At 30.6% G+C, this 20,206-nt stretch overlaps 2 protein-coding genes across 2 annotated transcripts; one reads left to right on the top strand and one right to left on the bottom strand.

Moving 5' to 3' along the window:
• The first annotated feature begins 3,106 nt into the window (after positions 1–3,106).
• LOC128187579 (protein SpAN-like) lies at positions 3,107–8,998 on the top strand. Its single transcript, XM_052857994.1, has 6 exons — positions 3,107–3,122; positions 3,290–3,513; positions 3,719–3,869; positions 3,956–4,084; positions 5,392–5,502; positions 8,907–8,998. Exons 1-6 carry the CDS (start codon positions 3,107–3,109, stop codon positions 8,996–8,998), a joined length of 723 nt encoding a protein of 240 aa, XP_052713954.1.
• A 3,154-nt stretch (positions 8,999–12,152) lies between these two features.
• Positions 12,153–20,206, bottom strand: LOC128187583 (stimulated by retinoic acid gene 6 protein-like; the record flags this gene model as incomplete). Its single annotated transcript, XM_052857999.1, has 11 exons — positions 12,153–12,549; positions 12,675–12,838; positions 13,078–13,209; positions 13,358–13,475; positions 15,828–15,876; positions 18,029–18,186; positions 18,505–18,628; positions 18,889–19,018; positions 19,181–19,272; positions 19,677–19,787; positions 20,117–20,206. Coding segments are annotated over 11 exons (1,476 nt in total), but the record flags the coding sequence as incomplete, so codon positions are not given.

Genomic DNA, 20,206 nt, shown 5'->3' on the forward strand with positions numbered 1-20,206 from the left:
TCAACTGACTTTTTAAATAATGCTTCAAAGCCATCATATCCATTATTTTCAAAAGACAATTTCAGTACAATAGTACAATGTAAGAGTTATAGAACATTTAATTGATTTTTTTGGGTGTGGAGATAAAAACACTTTAATATGGCAGCCACCCCCCCCCCCCCAGCCTCGTTAAGTGAAGATGTGCTGGTTTGGTATAATAGGTTCACACTGTTAAAAACATACTCATGAAATCAAGAAGAAAATGATCATAAAGCAATATTAGCTGCAATTTTCAAATTGATTTTTTTTAAAGAAAATGGTATTATATATATATATATATATATATATATATATATATATATATATATATATATATATATATATATATATATATATATATATATATATATATTATATTATTATCTTTAAAAAATTGTCGTCCTGTACAAAAATTGATCTGCTATAAATTCCTTATACTGTGGTTTCATAAATTTTCGTGGGTATCAATTTTCGTGGACTTTCTGAAAACCACAGTTTCAAGGATACGTAATTTCGTGGCCAATGATCCTATCAATATAAAATATAAGTTGAAATTGAACTTCAATGAACATTAAATTTCGTGGATCAACTTAACAACGAAACCCACGAAAATTGGTATTCAACGAATATTGATGAAACCACAGTAAGTGAAATCTTTCTCCTGACAGAAATTAATGATTTTTTTCGAATCTTTTTTATCATATAAGTTTAAGTTGTGGCAGACTTATAATACTAGCAAAACATACAGCTCATATTGCTTTAAAAAAGATGGTTAAAAATTAAATGGTTTATTCATATTAAGCCGGCATACGAATAAGCTGGATCGGATAAGAAAATTTCGTATACTGGTACTGCACAAGTTATCGACTAAGACCAGTTATCGACTAAACTAATAGTTCGGGTTTATAGCACGCGACTATCCGGGATTTTTTAATTCAGTCGTCTGTTTCGCATAAAGAAATGTAAGTATGCTTGAAAACTTTCTTGAATATGATTAAACCATGAGCTTCATCGATCATTGTTCACCGCTGATTTACATCTTTGCACTTTCAGCAGTGGGGGAAGTGGCGTAATAAGTTAAAACTAGATTATGAAATCTTTGTGATACGTTAACATATACCTTCTTTGATTTGACATAATATCAATACTTATAACATTTACAAACAAAAGGAATTTTTTAAACTCTGAGAGATTCATAATGCAGTTGAACGCCTGATTGCACAATATTGTGTATTGAAATGTCAACGATTTGCGTATTTCCGTATGATAACAAACGAATAATTTTATGAGTTTTGTTAATGTATTATAACCCTTACTACCATTAGTCTGAACCAAAAAGGGACATAATTCAAATTACATAATGCAGAGTATTAAATCAACATGTACAGGGATTTTAGTATGTTATTATCGCAAAGCCGACAACTGATACAGTAAATCGTAAAACATGGCAAATTCGGGGCGTGCCAAAAAGCACAAAAACAATATGTTTTGAGTTATTAACAATGATATAATCTAACAGATGGATAAACAAGGAAATAACCATTTAAAGGATGACAAGTTTTATCCAAAAATATCAAGAAACAAATCTGACTGTCGACCATAAGTTCCCAATATATTGGAAACAAGAGACCTTGTGGGTTCCAGCATATATCAGAGATTTATTTAGTCGATAACGCAAAGCTATCACAAAATAAGAATCCAAAATACGTAAAATAAAATAATGTTTTTATCTATTTAAAATGAGATATTGCAAAAAAGTATATTGAGCGTATAAATTGTTTTAATTTGTCTTCAACATTCAAGGTTTATTATATTTCATTCTACAAAAATAAATATCTGTTTGACAATAATATGCAAAGAAAAATTATTGAAAATGTACCCCTGTTTTAAGAAAAGTACCATTTTTGTAATATATACAGATTCCTGTCACTATATACTTTTCGAAATCTAGGTACTGAATTTTTTATGATATATGTAATTAAACACTGATTTCTCATAAATTTAGGAAACCTGCATCGAGAAATGAACATATTTTAAGCCAGCTGATAATCCAGCAAAATGCAATGCATCCAAAAGTAAATAGACCGTGGTCTTATTTAAGGGATGTTTTTACATTAGATGTGCTCTTATTCAAAATTAAACAAAAGGATTTGAATAAAACCCAGCAGATATGATGTCTTTATTTAAACTTTATATTCCTATCATGATTTAAGTAAAAAGAAAAAAAAGCTTGCTACTTGCTGAAATCGATTCAGTGACCGCAAAATTACATACGCTTAACTTCTAGACCACGCATACAAAAATTATTGGAATGTCTTTTCTTTCAGCAAGTAATTGATATTTTTTAATTTTTGTAAGACATTTAATCAAAAGCATTTATATTCAAATGTAAACGTATACTACAATATCTGTAGAACACAATTTTTAACCGGATTTCCTTGTTTTAGAGTGGTTCAAATACTTGATTGTCTAACTTTTAATCGCATATTAATGAGTTTCCTCTTTATATCCTTTTCTTACAAAACCTATGGGTGTTGTTGATGTCCTGTGAGATAAATAACTCGAAGACTCTTTTAACCAGGAAATTGTTTGTAATTTGCATTTCTTTAAATTTATTTCAACTAAATATTTAATAATATCAAAAATATCTAAAAGACGTTACAAAAACCCCTAATTGTAGGCAAAGTTGTATACTAAGTGCACTATTCTTTTTTGCAGAAGTGTTTTAAAATTCATTCATGTAATTTCTTTTAAATTCCATGGCTTTTTGTCAACTAAATTAAGAGTTTTGTCAGCTTGATAGTTACGCGTATAAATGAAGCCCATTGTTGAAAACTAATATATATATATATATATATATATATATATCGCAGATAAAAAGTATTAGTTCCTGTTTCCCCATATGGATAGGTAAAGTGTTGTTTTTAACGTTGTACATCTATTTGTAGTGGAAATAACTACACCTACACGACAGGATTTTATTTGATAAATATCAAAACTAAATGTCAATCAATTTATCAGAACATAAAACCTCAATAAAGAACGATTTTTACACCGTGAGATGGACGTTTACGTTTACTTTTACTGGATGACTTCAGTGATTGGTAAGTATAGTATATATACCGAAATATTTGTATTGTAATATTGGAATGTGTAAATGGTGAATGAATTCGGTAAAAATAACCAAAATTACAGCCTGATACTTTCAAAACAGAAGTATTGAGCGATAATCATTTTGAAACGAGTCTGTGTCATTTAATACCTTTATAAGCGTCTGCAAAGCAACAATATACCTACAGTGGAAACATTGATGCCACAAGAAATGGTTCTACTGGTATCATAACTTCCCCAGGTTATCCTGGAAACTATCCAGACAATGCTGCCTACATATGGACACTGAAAACAGGAAATCTGAAAGCCAGTGTCTCCTTGAGCTTTACCGACTTCAACATCCAAAAACACGAGCACACTTCACGCTGTAAGGACTATTTACAGGTCGGCATTCCAGATTTAAAAAAAAATGGTTGAATGAAATTACATACTTAACCATAATAAATGAAAACTTTCTTTACTGACACTTTTATGTGCAATATCTTTTATATGATTATCAAATAAAAGGAATTATAAAGGTTAGTGAACTTAATGTATAACGTTGACGAAAACATGTTTATTATCAGCAAAGTTTTATATATTATTTCAGATAAAAGAGACAGAACCATGTTGCTATCAAGTCATGAATAGGTGTGGTATTTTCAGTTCATTTAGTTTGACAGTTACTGGTCGCATTATAACCATTTGGTTCGTATCGGATAATTCGCTCAACGCCAAAGGATTTAATATGACCTGGAAAGGTACACATTAGTTTAACTGACATATGAATACTTTTGAAAAAACAACGCTTTTACATATAATTCTGTTTTCGTGGTTATATTTATAGTACTCGTCCAAAAAACCCCAGTAACAAATGCATTTACAAAAACTTCATGGAGCTCAGATATATCAACGAAACTACCACTGACAAGAACCAAAAATCCGGAGGCATCTACAGAAAGAAATACCACTATAGGTACACAGCTTTCAAACTGAGATATTATTCGAATTTAAATAGATACATATTCAACTCATAACTGATAGATACAAAAGATACTATAATTTCTTTAAATTTAAGTGAAGATGTGCTGATTTGGTATAATAGGTTCACACTGTTAAAAACATATTCATGAAATCAAGAAGAAAATGTTTATTGAAAATGATTGTAAAAATTGAATTGGTTCATTCATTATAAACCGGCATACGAATAAGCTGGATCGGAAAAGAAAAGTTCGTATACGAGCACTGACCAGTTATCGACTAAGACCAGTTATCGACTAAACTGAGAGTTTAGGTTTATGGCAGGCGTCTATCCGAGATTTTTCAAATCAGTCGTCTGTTTCGAATAAAGAAAAGTAAGTTTGCTTGAAAACTTTCTTGAATATGATTTAACCATGAGCTTGAACGATCATTGTTTACCGCTGATTTACATCTTTGCACTTTCAGCAGTAGGGGGAGTGGCGTAATAAGTTAAAACTACGAAATGACATCTTTGTGATACGTTACCATATACTTTCTTTGATTTGACATAAAATTAATACATATAACATGTACAAACAAAAGGAATTTTTTAAACTTTGAGAGATTCATAGCGAAGTTGAACGCCTGATTGCACAATATTGTGTATTGAAAAGTCAACGATTTGCTGTATTACCGTATGATAACAAACAAATAATTTTATGAGTTTTGTTAATGTATTATAACCCTAACTACCTTTTGTCTGACTCAAAAAGGGGCATTAATCAAATTACATTATGCAGAGTATCAAATCAACATGTACAGGGATTCTACTATGTTATCGCAACGCCGAGAACTGATACAGTAGATCGTAAAACATGGCAAATTCGGGACGTGCCAAAAAGCACAAAAAAATATGTTTTGAGTTCTTAACAATGATATAACCTATAGCTAACAGATGGATAAATAAGGAAATCATTTGAAGTATGTCAAGTTTTATCCCAAAATATCAAGAAACAAGGAAATACGAAAAGAAAACGTTTAATTTTAGCCGATAACTGGTACAGTGCCAGTAGACTTCTTGAAATAGAGATTTATGATTAAACGTTTGAAGATGGCATATAGAAATATTGTTATAATCGTTGCTTTATATTCATTTAAATTTTACAATAGGTCACACAAGTAGATATTAATTTCTTGTTATTACTTATTTGAAGAAAAATAACTGCTCATTTGCACCAAAGTCATTTTGTACTTTTCTGTTTACAAAGTCCTAACAAGGTTGTGATTTGTTGCACTTTTAACCATTGGAAAATTATATGTCAGATTCAACGAATTGGGAAATGTCGTTAATGACATCTGACACAACCACGGAGATAGTTATTCCACTGACATCCTCTCAGCCTGTGACTTCACAAACCTCCACAAAATCTTCAGGTATTTTCATTAACATCATATTTTCATTCATGACACCTTTTAACTATGTTTTGCCTTAATAAATGGCATATCACAAACACCGTGGCTTACAGACAATATATGCTATCTCAATGATCATAAATTCAGATGCAATTATACCCGCACTTTCTAAAGAAAGTTCGGGTATATTGTTGTTACCTGTTCCGTCCGTCCGTCCGTCCATCCATCCGTCCGTCCGTCTGTCACGTTTTACTTTCTCAAACTGCTCTTACATAAACCAACAAACTGGACTCTTGGAGTCTAATTTGGGATGTCAGGTTATTTTGTAAAATTGTTTCATGGTTTCAAAAATTCTATGGTAGTCTTGGGGGTGAAATAATTGGTAAAAATGACATTTTTTTTAAAACAAAACTACTGCTTCCTCGAACTCCTCCTACATTTTTAACAGTAGTAAAACCATCTCTTGGAATATGTCTTTGGGTGTCCTATAGATGTGCAATATAATAAGGTTTCGGAAATTTACAATTTTATCCTGGGTGTCATTTAGTGGCTGAAAAATATCTTTTTACAAAAATTCTGCTTTCAAAACCGACAACATATTTCGCAGTATCCAAATGATCGACTAGAATATAATTTTAGGTGTCATTTTGATGTATGAACTGTTTTCAGAAATTTTTTAACACGGGGTCGGTTGGCAACAAAGAAAGACGTTTTTGCAAAAAAAAAAAGTGATTCCCAAAACTGCTCTTGCAACTTATGGAGTAACTAGGTCATCTCTTGCAATATCATAAATCTTACACATGCAGTAAGATTTTAAAAATTCGAATTTCATCCAGGGGAGTCAAATTGAAGCAGAATATTAACGTTTATCACTTCTAAAAAACATAGATCCCAGAACTCTTCTTATTATTTGGTTAACAGACACATCATATATTGAGATATGATAGAGGTTCTCCTTTAGAAATGCACTAATGTTTTAAAAATCCTGGTGGTCAAATAGTAGCAGGAAATTATCATTTATCCCCCCTTTAACTGTAAATAAATTAACTTTTTTCTTGAATTAAAAAAACCTTACATTTAATGTTGCTTTAAAGAACAAAAATACATGTATAATTACACTCTTTTTAATTGTCGAATGGTCTTTTGAAATCACAATATAATTTGGGGTCCAAAACGTTTTTATAAACTGGTAAAAAAATTGTTGTTTTTTTTTTAAAATCACATTGCACTTTACATAATTGGCAAATGATCTATTGAGATATGATCAGAAGTCTTTATATCTACCTTAGGATCAATAAGGAAGATTGAAGTTAAATTAAATAACAAAGGATTAAATTAATCACATCCCCACCCAATCGAACCTGGTTCTAAAGATTAAGAGTCTTTTAATTCGTACATTCTCTAGATGCACATTAAGATTTTGGAATTAGCTTTTTAGTTTTTGAGATAAAAGAAATTTTATATGTACTCGGGGCAATTATACAGTCTCCTAACCAAAACAGGGCCAACATTGAGCTAGGATTACCCGCATGGGTTATACACTACATATTAATAATATAAAACACTTTATTTTTTCCAGTTCTTGGGAGACAGGGTGTGTCCAAAGGTGCACAACCTATATACCATTTGATGCACAATGACACAAAGAGCAAGAATAAATATGGCTTAGGGATGTGCATCTCAAAGAATATCAAAATATATCATCTTTTCCTAGAGGGGAGGGGTGGTTTACAGACAACTCCTGGGAGTCATGTACTTTCAGCATTTGATGCACCCTTATGACATTAGGAACAAGAGTATATATGGTTTAGTGGTGGCAATCTCAATAGTTTTCAAGATGTTTGGTATTTTCCTGTTTCATGGAGTCAGAACAATCCCATAGGGTCACGGCCCACATTATATTTGATGCATCATAATACAATAGGAAAAAATACCCTATCTCCCTATTATAACTCTATAAACATGATAAGTCTTTACACTTACGTAATCCACAAATTTAATACATAATGCCACAGGGTCAGTATTGGGTCAACTCAATAGCGTAAGTCTGATGACTGAAAAAAAATAACTTTTGCAATTCAAATTAAAGAAACTGTACAAATGCGATAGGAAAGGTAACGATGATAAGCATACTCAAATATTAAAATGTGGTCATACAGTATGCTAGCGAAGAGAGATCACTTATCTAGATATATATATATATATATATATATATATATATATATATATATATATATATATATATATATATATATATATATATATATATATATAATTTCCCAATACAACAAAAAATAAATCGGCACAGTTTTAAATAATTTAAAAATAATAAATATCCAGAATAAAATCACAAATTGATCCTATTAATAGGATCAATTTGTGATTTTATTCTGGATATTTATTATTTTTAAATTATATATATATATATATATATATATATATATATATATATATATATATATATATATATATATATATATATATATATATATATATATATATATCGATGTCTCATAATATTATATTACTACATGCATTATGCTTACCTGTATTGGTCAACATCATAATGATCATCCAGTTAGAGCACTCTATGAAGTCATTAAGCTGATCACCAGAAAAGAAAAGTTTATGGATGTTAATTTATCTTATTCTGCAATCAAAAACACATATGAACATGTACACCACGTGAAACCCATCTAGCCTAAGAGCCTTGTCAATCCAATAACCGATGATGCTGACGCACAAAAGCAAATATAGCGCCAAGTTTGTAATAATCATTAAGACCCTAATTTCTATGAAATGAAATGTAAAGATTATTGATAATATTAAAATTCACATGCAAACCGTTCAACTACAGATTGTACATAAAAGGCCGATGATGTGTATCTCACCCTTTATGACAATCATAATTTTTAAAAACTACCAGAAATAGCATGTAGCCTTCTTTTTGACCAAAACTGTCACAAGAGAGTGTTATTTAGGGGTAAACACTTGGTGCAGGTATTGCTGTCTAGTAAAAACATCTAGTTTTCAATGTCACTGTTTGAAGGTGATCGAACACGCATATTAAAGTGCAATGAGCTAAGTATGATCTTTTGCCAATTATTGTAAGTTGTTTTAACTCCACGGTGTTAATATTTCACGATTTCTCAAAAAGTACCCATCGCGGTAGTTTTAATTTCACGCATCAAGAAAAACAGTTGATCAAAGTAAAGGCATTAACACATTTTAAAAACATATGTAAGTATTTACGATGGGTATAATAACGCGGACAAATGATAAATCGCGAACATAGTGAAATTAAAACCATTGTGATTATTTGCCGATCTACAGTAATTAGATTGGCTCTTTTGCCATATTCTTTCTTTAATGCGTAATTACTGCATATGATATTCCATTATCAATTAACTCTTTTTATGATTTAGTTTATCTGGCCGTTGGATTCAGCGTAGTGGAACTCGCATTGATTGCCTTTGGAATATACATTATCAAAAAACGACGAGCAAATACCATGTGACACGAGAGAGAGAGAGAGAGAGAGAGAGAGAGAGAGAGAGAGAGAGAGAGAGAGAGAGAGCTATGAACGCAATAAAAATATATATTTTACTATATTCCTTCTGTGGTCAGTGGAGAGAGTGTTTTAGAGGGCATCCCTATGGAGCTCTTTTAAAATGAAAACGTCTTGCCGGAGAGGCAATTAGATTTGTACATGGATCTATTTGAAAACCACCCTTATTCCTATCAGCTAATATAACCAAAAACAGGCTATATATTTTCATCGGGGTTAATTGTTTAAGGTAACATTTTGTTTTGAAACTAAAAAATATATTAATCCGTTTACTGAGTATTTTCCGGCTTGATGAGCTTTTCAACCAATTCAAGATAGAGAGTCTAAAAATATCCAATGAGAATATAACAGAACTTAATTAATATGAGAACAAGAGGCCAATAGGCCTAAACAGTCATCTGGGTACCATAGCCCATACGTAAACTTTTTTTTTCTAAATACGTGAATACAAATATATAACCCCTCCTAGCCATAATTCTTGCTTTATATGTAGGTGACATGAAATATTATGTAAGATGACAACTTAATGTTTTTTTTCTCTAAATATATGTAGACAATTTATTTTTGTGTCAATAGACGTTTTTAAATAGCATATACATTAACACTAAATTACCATTTTGGCAACACCTTGTATTAAGTACATCCACCCGATATGAGTGTTTTGGTCATACCTAGAGTCAAATCCCTAAAGTTTGAAATTTTGATAGAAGGGTTTTTTTTTTTAAATATAGTCAATTTTTATTCAGTATCAGCAGAAGTAAAAAAGATGATTTTTAAACATTAAATGCATTAACACTATATGGGCTATTATGGCCCCGCCTAGAGTCAGAACCCCTACCTCGGGGAACATGAAATTTATTACTTTGAGATTGGCGTCCTGATCATCTACAAAATGATGAGTTTAGTTTCCTTTATAGATGTGTGGGAGTAGAGAAGATAATTTGATTTTTAAACATAATATATGCATTAACACTATACATCCATTTCGCCCCGTCCTAGAGTCAAAACCCATGCTCCAGGGGACATGAAATTTACAATTTTGGTAGAGGACTTCCTGGTTAGGTTTTCTTACTCATGTGTGAGAGTAGAGAAGAAGAATTTTAGGTTAGGAGTTGATTTAAATCAACTCTCGTATGCAATTACTCTGCCAAACCGGTAAACAGTGTTTGAACCTAAGCAATATAGTCAGATTTTAAACGGTAAGAACAATTCAGATAACTTTGTAGTCCTATGCTTTTGGAATACGACTCTGGCGTAGAAATGATTCCTACGCCATAGTTTATTATAGTCTTCTTCAACCAGACGCTCGGCTGTCTTCGTAAATCTCTGACATGCAGAGAGACTTTCAGAGTTCAATATTGCTCGGTTTTTTAAATATCAAGAATTATTTCGAATACCGATACATAGTTTGTTGAAATTAATTCTATCAATAAATTTCTATGGGATTTTATCAGAATTCTTGCCGGAAACCCCCAAAAATTCATACCGGTATTAGAAAAAAATGTGCGTATTCTAAAACAGCTAAGAAACTATTTGCCATTCAAAATTACATATCGTAGATTTTAAACCAAATAATCAACTCCCATCAGTACTTCGTACTCTGATTAAACATTATATGCATTAACACTATATGGCCATATTGCTCCACCCCCACCCCGCACCCCTAGGCCTGTACAGCCTGAACCCCTGAACCAGGGGCCATGAATTTCGCAATTTAGGTAGGGGAGTTCGTGGACATCATAATCATGCATTCAATTTTTCCCACACGTGTGGGAGTTAGGGTGAAGATTTCCTAAGATTTACATTTTTACTATATTGTTATGTAAGCCCCACCCTAGAGCTAGGAGCCATGAAATTCTGTTTTTGTATTAAGGGGTTTCATGGAACTCATACTCATTAACTCAGTGATTTCCTTAGATGTGTGGTAAGAGAGAATAATTTTGCGAATTTGGCTTTTTTGTTTGCATATTTGATCCCGTATGTGGCGCTCCGGGTAGAGCTTAGAATTTCTGAATTTAGAATCCACTTAACATAGAGATGCTTCTTACCGAAAATAGTAAGCGTTGGCTTTGTAGTTTTTAAGAAGAAGTTTAACGTGAAATTTAGTTAACGCACACCGCACGACACACGACGACGGACGAATACCAATTGCAATTGGCACCATAGTGACCTTAAAACTTGCTAATAAAGCTATGAGAGTTTGGAAAATAGGAGATTCTGATCGAGATAGTTATTTTTTCAAAATTATTTCTAAGCTTTAATACGTTGCAACAATGCTACTGAAAAAAATATTTTTTTTACCCATTTCCTTGATAATAAAAAAGAAAGAATTGAACGTAAAAATCTAATTAGACATGTATCAGATGGAGGAATTCGTATCGCTGAATTTTAAACTAAAGTAAAAGCTCTGAAAACATCCTGTGTTTAAAAGCATATTCAGTCATACAATAATTTAAATCAACTCTTTAGTACATAAATCTCTTATTCATTAATTAAATCCAAAAACACGTATTACAAACACCAAAGACCTTAATTTCAAATACTACCAAAAGAAGCAATACATGTTTTGTTTTTAATGACTATAAAATCATGATTGTGAAATTATTTAATGGACGTGTAATAAAGAAAAAACGATTTGCTTACCAAATTGGGTTAATAGTGGTACTAAATATGTGAGAGTTTTATTTATATTGGTTAAAAAATATAATTGGTATTAAAGAGAGGCTTTCATCTTCAAAAATTATCTATGTGAATAGCTATGAATAGGGCTCTTTGGAAACATACAATTAAAATTAACTTACAAAATAGAACAAAAATAGCCGTGCAAAGCTTTTTTCAATTATCATATATAAAAAGAAGTGTTATCTTTGTAATATAGAAGAAAGTTGGTTGCAAAAATTATATCAAGTTGAAATTATTACATATTAATTACAAAACTCTCAAAACGCTTTATCTGTAAAACATTGGATGAAATGCAAAATATTCGTTTATCCTTTCGTATTGGTATATATACATGTAAAAAAAACAAAAAGTCACAAAATGAAGACATAGGGACATGTTAAGTTCTGTTAGCAACATTTGCCCTCGGCCCTCCGAAATATGGACATGTTAAGTTTTGTCAACAACATTTGTCCTCGGTCCTTCTATCAACGACCATTGTTCACATAGTACGTCACACTTTAGAAGGGATTCTTATTCGGGTTGTTCGAACTTTGTGTTTGTTGTTGATGTCTTACACAGTGACGGGTTGTTGTATAACGTAATTGTTTTCATCCACCTATTGATGACATGTGCAGTGTAAGCTTTGGCACTGATACTCCTGGTTGACCGATAATTAGCCACCACTGAAGATGTGCCAATGGACTGTGCTGAATGGAGACGCACGTCTGTTTGTTCTTTACGGGTGTTTGAACTTTTCAATAACTCCTCACAAAACACCCTCAGCACAGGATGACAGTGGGCCAGTTCCACGTGTAACAGACCAACGTATATCATATATGCTGTAAAACAAATTTTGAATTAAAATGAAATGTATTTCAAAATCATTATGTGTATGTTTAGGGATACTGACATACGTCTGAAATGATGCTACGTGGATGTTTAACTATCTGAAAGAACATATTACCATTATCATAGTGCTCAAATCCTGACACGAGAACACTTCTATCGAGTCTGGGAACAAAGATTAGTCCAATCACCAGGGAGTATAAAACGCGTTTGATGCATTTGAAAAGACCAATCAAAATGTAGAAGAAAAACAAAAAGAAGGAAAAATTGTGGTACACTTTCCTGAAGAAAAAAAAACCATAATTAATGGTTCACATATTTTCTCATTGAAATCAATTTTCTCAAATTTTCAATATATGTTTTATATCCTGATAATATCATAATAAAATTTCAAATGACAAACTAAGGTTTAATGTATGTTGACAGTTAATCAAACATGATTGATAAGTTGTTTTACATTATTCAATTGAAAAAAGATATTTATATTAAAACATCATTAACCATAACAATGATAGAAATACCTATTATTCAAAGCCAACATTCTTTCAACTCCGTTTCTTTTTTTCGACGTAACCCAATGCTTCTGAAGAAAGAGTCTCTCCGATATTTTTTTTAATAGATAAACGAAGATGTATGTCACAACCATAGAAGGTCTGAAAGACACACACACATATATATATATATATATATATATATATATATATATATATATATATATATATATATATATATATATATATATATATATATATATATATATATATTAGTTTATGTAAGTTGTATATCATTTCAAATACTTACAATAAGAATTTTACTGGACGAAGAAATAATTCGGGAACTTTCTTCAGCAATGGAAGAACAAGAAAGAATGCCAAGAGTATTGATATCAAAAATATCACCAGAATGGATATCAAATAGCCTAAAACAACAAGAAACATTTTTAAGGAGTTTTCAGAAGATATTTCGGGTGAAGGTAACATATGTATCGCACAAATTAAAAGTTCTCAGAAATTGGTAAACTACATGTAAATGAAAACCGAGCAAACGCCATCAACAATATCAATTAATCCAGATGGGTTTTTTTCCCAAAAGTTCTCGGTACTTAATGTCAGTACATTAACGCTTGTTCTTATCCTCTCTTCTCATTGTCCAAAAGATAGTATTAAATAATTGTTAAAAAGCACAATTTGTCAGAATGGTTTGTTTTAATTCTGTTTTTATTAAAACCGCTTAGTCCAATTTTAAATAAAATTGTATGAAAAGCTTTTAAACGATAGCTTTGATTAGTATTTGCATAATAAAAGGGATTGAGAAAGTTTTCCGCTTATTTGAGGCATATTTCAATTGGAAAATGATAAACAATATTCGTTTGCAAAACAAACTTTACATAAAATGGCACTTAGTTATCTCGTCTCTTATTAAGTTTGCCCCGAAATGGAGGCGGATATGATTATATTACGACTTCCACGTTCGCTTTAAATAAAGAATAATTCTTTTGGCAAATCAGAAATAAACCTTATACATTTTTTTCTCTCTATTTTGTCCGAAGTGTGTTATGTTTACAAATGATGCATAATATGCGGGTTGAAAAAACCCAATTAATCGGGGTACGAAAACATAAGCTCTCTTTTCCAAACATGCCCATGATGCACTTGCCTTTGTTATTTTGTTTTTCCATTAATTATTATTTCATTCACTTCAAATATTTTTATCTTTGAAAGAAAACCGATTCCGCGGGTGGAAATGGATTAAAGCTCAAAACTTTTTAAGATACGTTGTAATCAGGCATGGGGTAATCGTAATCGAATAATCGTAATCGATTGTAATGATTACTCTTTTTCAAGTAATTGACAGTAATCTGTAATCGAAGATATTTTCGATTACTTGTAATCGTAATTTAATCGATTACAGCTAAAAAGGTCAGTGTATTTATAATTACTTTTTCGATTACTTTCGATTACTCTTTACATAAACATATTGTGAAGCACTTATTGTATGAAAAAATACTCTTCAAGTGTTTATAATACAATTCATTGAATAAAATTGTTTATATTCATTTTTATGATTTTCCACTTTCACTTAAAATATAAATATTGGTTGACATGTCATTGAGTACAGAATCAGATAATCAGTTTACTCTGTGTTTCACACTTCTTTGCATAGTGTGGCTCTGAAAAACCACTCAGCTACTGACATTTATCAAAGAGAGAGAGAGAGAGAGAGAGTTTTATATTTTGTGTCTATTTTGCCAGAGAGATACAAAAGGGTGTGTAAGTGACACTAAGTGTGTTTGTGTTTGTCAGGTAAGAAATCCACAAAGCAGTTAATGAGGTGTGACCACCCTAATCATGTTTAGATAACAATTAAAATAGCCCCATTAAGGATCTATTTTAAAAATCAAAACAATTACAAGCTCCAAACACAATTCATTCAAATCATGAAGCAAGGCTGCCTAAAAGTTCTTTGCATATTTCCGTTGATATTTTTAAAAATTATAAAATTTCAATCAAATTCAATTCTCGTATTACCAATTACAACCGAATAATTATGATGGCTAAAGGTGTAAGGTCAAGAATTCATCTAAACTCGTTAACCCCCAAGAAAAAAAAAACTTGTTTACATGACAGAGCTTTATATAATTGCTTATAATTTGACATTTAAATAAGAAGTATAAATTATAAAATGTTATTTTATGAAGATTGAAATATGAAGTCTCAAATTTTCATATCATTCATAATGAAAATATTACCCCTTTAACTCTAAAACCAAATTAACTTGAATAGTTTTTATATGATATGTTCAGAACAGGTACCATGAACATTTTAATGTAATTTTTTCTAAAGTATTCGATTAATAATCGATTACATTTTATAAAGTAATCGATTACAATCGATTACTGGACAAAAATGAGTGTAATTGATTAATAATCGATTACACAAAATTCCCCTAAGTAATCGATTATTAATCGATTACTTTTTTGAGTAATCGTGACCATGCCTGGTTGTAATTGGTTTGTGTTGAAAATTATTTGATGCTGTAATTTTAAAAAAATCGGGCCAATCAGCTTTAAGAATTATGCAGATAAATAGTATTTGATCTTGGCCCAAAACATTTCCATTAACAACACTCCAATCAAACATATAACATTCAAAGCCAGACAATACAGGAATTACGTAGCAAAGCAAGATATATTGAAGAAATATAACTTCGGGTAAAGATTTAGGTTTTAAAGTATAGATTTGTTGAGTATTAATCTTAATCAAGGACTTACTTTCTAATAAATGAGAGACCTGGGTTCCAGCGAACATCAGAGACTTGGTCTACAATGCAAAGCAATCACAAAATAAAACTCAACATACCTTCAAGTAGAATTTTTCATTCTTTTCAAAATCACAATATGCAAACAGTATAGTATACGTATAAATCTTTTTCAAATATATCTTGTACATTAATGATTTATTTCTATTTATGCCACAATGCACAAAAAATGTATGACATTATATGCAAACGACATACTGTACATTGAAAATGTTTACATTCTTGCAAATTCAGATGATAAATCCAAGAAAATGATTAAAGTTTTGGCGTATCGATAGCATAATGGAAAATAACAAAAACAATTTTTGTTATAAAAACAACCTTCTTTTGTATATTAAATGGTTTTTCTAAAAAAAAAAAAGAACCTGACATGAATGTGTAATATATATATATATATATATATATATATATATATATATATATATATATATATATATATATATATATATATATATATATATATATGTTACATTAAAGTTTTAAAATTCAGAGAATTTAAAACTATCTATAACAATTTCGGTTATAATTTCTGAGTGTTAACTCAGCACAAGTTAATTTTTCTATTTTTAGCATTTTAGAGTTACAATTTTTATTTCAAAATCATTTAAATTTTACTTATTTTAAATGCTTTGTTTTTTTTCTCACTGTTAAAAGTTAAACTTTATTTCTTAATCGAGGAAATTTATTGGTAGCGTTTTACTTTTTAATTGTATAACCATGGCATCTAAACAATTTGACACTTTTCTGGAAATTATTTAGTTACGACAGATTGTCGGACAATAAGTTAATTTGTTAAATAAACTGACAAATTCCTCGTTCAGGCAAACCTTTGAAGATAAATTCTTTGTGTTATCAGAGCGACACTTTAGCGACTCGCGAAGATTATTCTATTTTCATTACGTCAGAAAACTTATTTACTCATTTCGGCTTTACTTAATCTTCTCTTTGTTATCATACGTACATCGAAATTCATCTAATTGACTATATCACCTTTTTGGCCTTTAGTAATCAGTGTCAGCTCGTAGAAGAAATTCTGTGAAATTAGCCCGCTAGCATTTAAATCAAGTATCCTGATTGGTCAATGAGAGCAATTCCAAATTAAGCCGGATGGTTGGTGAATTTACTTAATTCACTTTCCATCCGACGTCTAAAGAATAAAGAACTTGTTTTAATTTTACGGAATTGTTTCTCTTTTCCATTAGGTAAGCTTGAATGAAATGTTATTTATTTTCAGTAATTTAGGTTTTCATTATAGTATTTTATTATATTTTTTTCTGTTGCTAATTTTGATAAATTTTAGTTTGTTTTGTTTAAAATACTTAAGAACATTGATTAACTATATATTTCTTATTATTCGGCGGAACTATGAATTTGTCATTCCAGAATTTTAGTTTTCATTTCTATAAAAAGATATTTCGCGTCATTGTTTATTATGCCATGATACATAATTTTGCTTCATTTCGTCTAAATGTGTGATTTTTATTATTGAATTTCTATGCTGTTAAATGCTGTTTTTATAAAGTTTGAATTCGCCGCGTAATTATTGTAAACCTGTAGTGAACTCTTCAGTGCGAGAAGGTGAATTTAAGAATCGGTAGAAATTCGTCAGCTAAGTAATATTTGTAAGTTATTTCCTCTTTAATTATTTAATGACAACAGTTTATATTTTGTTTTCTAGTTTTCTTGCATTTTATAAGCGTTATGCATTTTCATACTTATGCGGAATTATCGATCCTTAGATTATAAGCGTAAAAACGATCTCGCTTTCTCGCATTGCGGTGTTTTACTACAGGGTGTTTCGAAATATGTTTTTGTTTTAATGCACTTTCCATCCGACGTCTAAAGAATAAAGAACTTGTTTTAATTTTACGGAATTGTTTCTCTTTTCCATTAGCAACCAGTAGAAAGCCGAGTGGCATCCTACCAAGCTATTCCCCAACTTAATCATATTCACAAACAGAGAAAGTCTCTGTGTGAAAAATATATATATATATATATATACATATATATATATATATATATATATATATATATATATATATATATATATATATATATATATATATATATATATATATCTGTTTTGAATAGTGAGTACACATTTGATATTGTGACTGTATTTCACTCTTGCAATTGATGGATATGTACACTTACTATCATTTCGCCGCTCTCCATATCTAAGCATTTCTTAGGGATGAATGACTTGTTACCCCTCCATGCCTGGATAAGATGTTCTCTTTGTGACTTGTAAATCAGTATCATCATGGAAATTATGTAGATTGCAGAGAGCACCTGCGCAATGATGAAACTATCTGAAAGTAAGTATTTAGCAAAAACTAGAATAGATAAATATTGATTACTCCTTTCCACGTACGTAATAGTGATTGTAATTAAATCTAAATGCATTCAGGTAATGCCAATTAAAATGAAATGAGAATCGTTTTATACTATAACTGAATTGTTGCCAATTAAAAAAAACCCAATCCCAATATTTATTTTTAAAATGACACTTTTTAAAACCATTTTGTTTTTGCATTCGAAAAGAAAATTTGCATGAAAAATATTAAAGCTAGAATATATAACTATATAATGAATTTTTTTTAAAAAGAATCTTTCCAAGATTTTCTTACAGTAAAATGTGTCCGTATACACGTCAAATGTTTCAAATGATATATTCAATTTCTGCAGTCCTACTCCAGCAAATCTTTTCAAGTTGTACAGTCCCCTGGATATTTCCACAAACACTATGAACAACTGTCAAAAAATATCCCAAATAGTCTTTGATTATCAAGGATAATTATGATGTTGTATTGTATATCTGATACATATATCGAAACTTTAGAAATAAGGCAAACCTAGATAAAGCCACTTTCTTATGCACTGTGGAAAATATATCTCACATATCTGATAGAAGGTGCAAAGAACCCCGATTTTAACTCCAAATAAAAGATAAAATCAGTAAGAAAGCAAAAGAGAAATAGAGGCTTATCATAAAACTGACAAAATGTTCTCACTTGATAAAAGCTTAGTAGAACAACAAAATTGACAGTGACTGTCCTCATTGTACAGCGCTGCATACTCTTGTTAAGACAGCACAACTTTGTTTCTTTGAGAAGCAGGTTTGATTTACTTGTCAGCATACTCCTGTAAACAGCAAGTGTCAAGTTAAAAAAAACCTACATAATCATATTGTTGACTGACTGAGGTATGGTCTAAACATTTGAAAAACAGGTATGTATTAATAATTTGGTTTATGTTTATGATTAAAATTTAATGAACTTTAAATTCGTTATATATCACATTTACCTTATTCCTGTGTTTTCAAGATCTGAATAACTTCTCAATAGCAGTTTTTGTACGTGAGCATACTGCGATGCCTTTGCAACCAGACGAGATGACTGAAAGAGCATTCATTTTTTTAGCAATATTTTTTCTTAAATTAACCTATTAATATATTTCTTATTCTGAAAATTCGACTATAGTATGACACTTGTCTGCTACACATTGAAATTTTTGTCATGCTCAACATTTAGTGACGTCATTAAAGCATATACTGTGGTTTCATTAGTATTCAAGGGCATCAAATGTCGTGGATAAAGTGAACATCACAGTTTCAAGGATACGTAAATTCGTGGCCAATGACCCTATCAATACAAAATGTGAATAAAAATTGCACTTCAATGAACATTTAATTTCGTGGATCAACTAAACAACGAAATCCTCGAAAATTGGTATTCAACGAATATTGATGAAACCACAGTATATTTTTCATTTGCCTGGAACAACACATGACAATATATACCTTTTTGTTCTTATCTGCAATACACAGATACAGTTGGAAGACCAATCTGAATGCAAATAAACACAAAAGATATCCTTCACAAACGAAGAAAGGTATGTATCCGCAAAATTCCTGTAAGCAAAAATTGTATTTTAACGGATTAAAACACACAGTTTTCACATGTATACTGTGGACTTATTTTTATTCGTATGGGTCAGTGTGCGTGGGTAGCCAATTTTTTTCTGGTTGGTGGAGACGTAATTCGTGGGTAGAAAGTTCGGCATAAATTCAATAAACACTAAACAAATGTTTATTATATGTTCGTGGGGATGAGATTTCGTGGGCAAGGGTAACCCACGAAAACCACAAAAATTGGTCCCCCACAAACAATGATGATTCCACAGTATATATTATGATAACAATTGTATTAATGTTAGGGATGTAACGTAAGGAAAACTCACAATAGCGTCATCAACACAAAAATTGTATTCCAGCAGCGATATAGAAAGTCTGTAAAGTAAGAAACCGACAATCGAAAAATATTCGGTCAC

The sequence above is a fragment of the Crassostrea angulata genome, chromosome 6 (genome assembly GCF_025612915.1).
Source record: "Crassostrea angulata isolate pt1a10 chromosome 6, ASM2561291v2, whole genome shotgun sequence".
NCBI classification, from domain to species: Eukaryota; Metazoa; Mollusca; class Bivalvia; order Ostreida; family Ostreidae; genus Magallana; species Magallana angulata.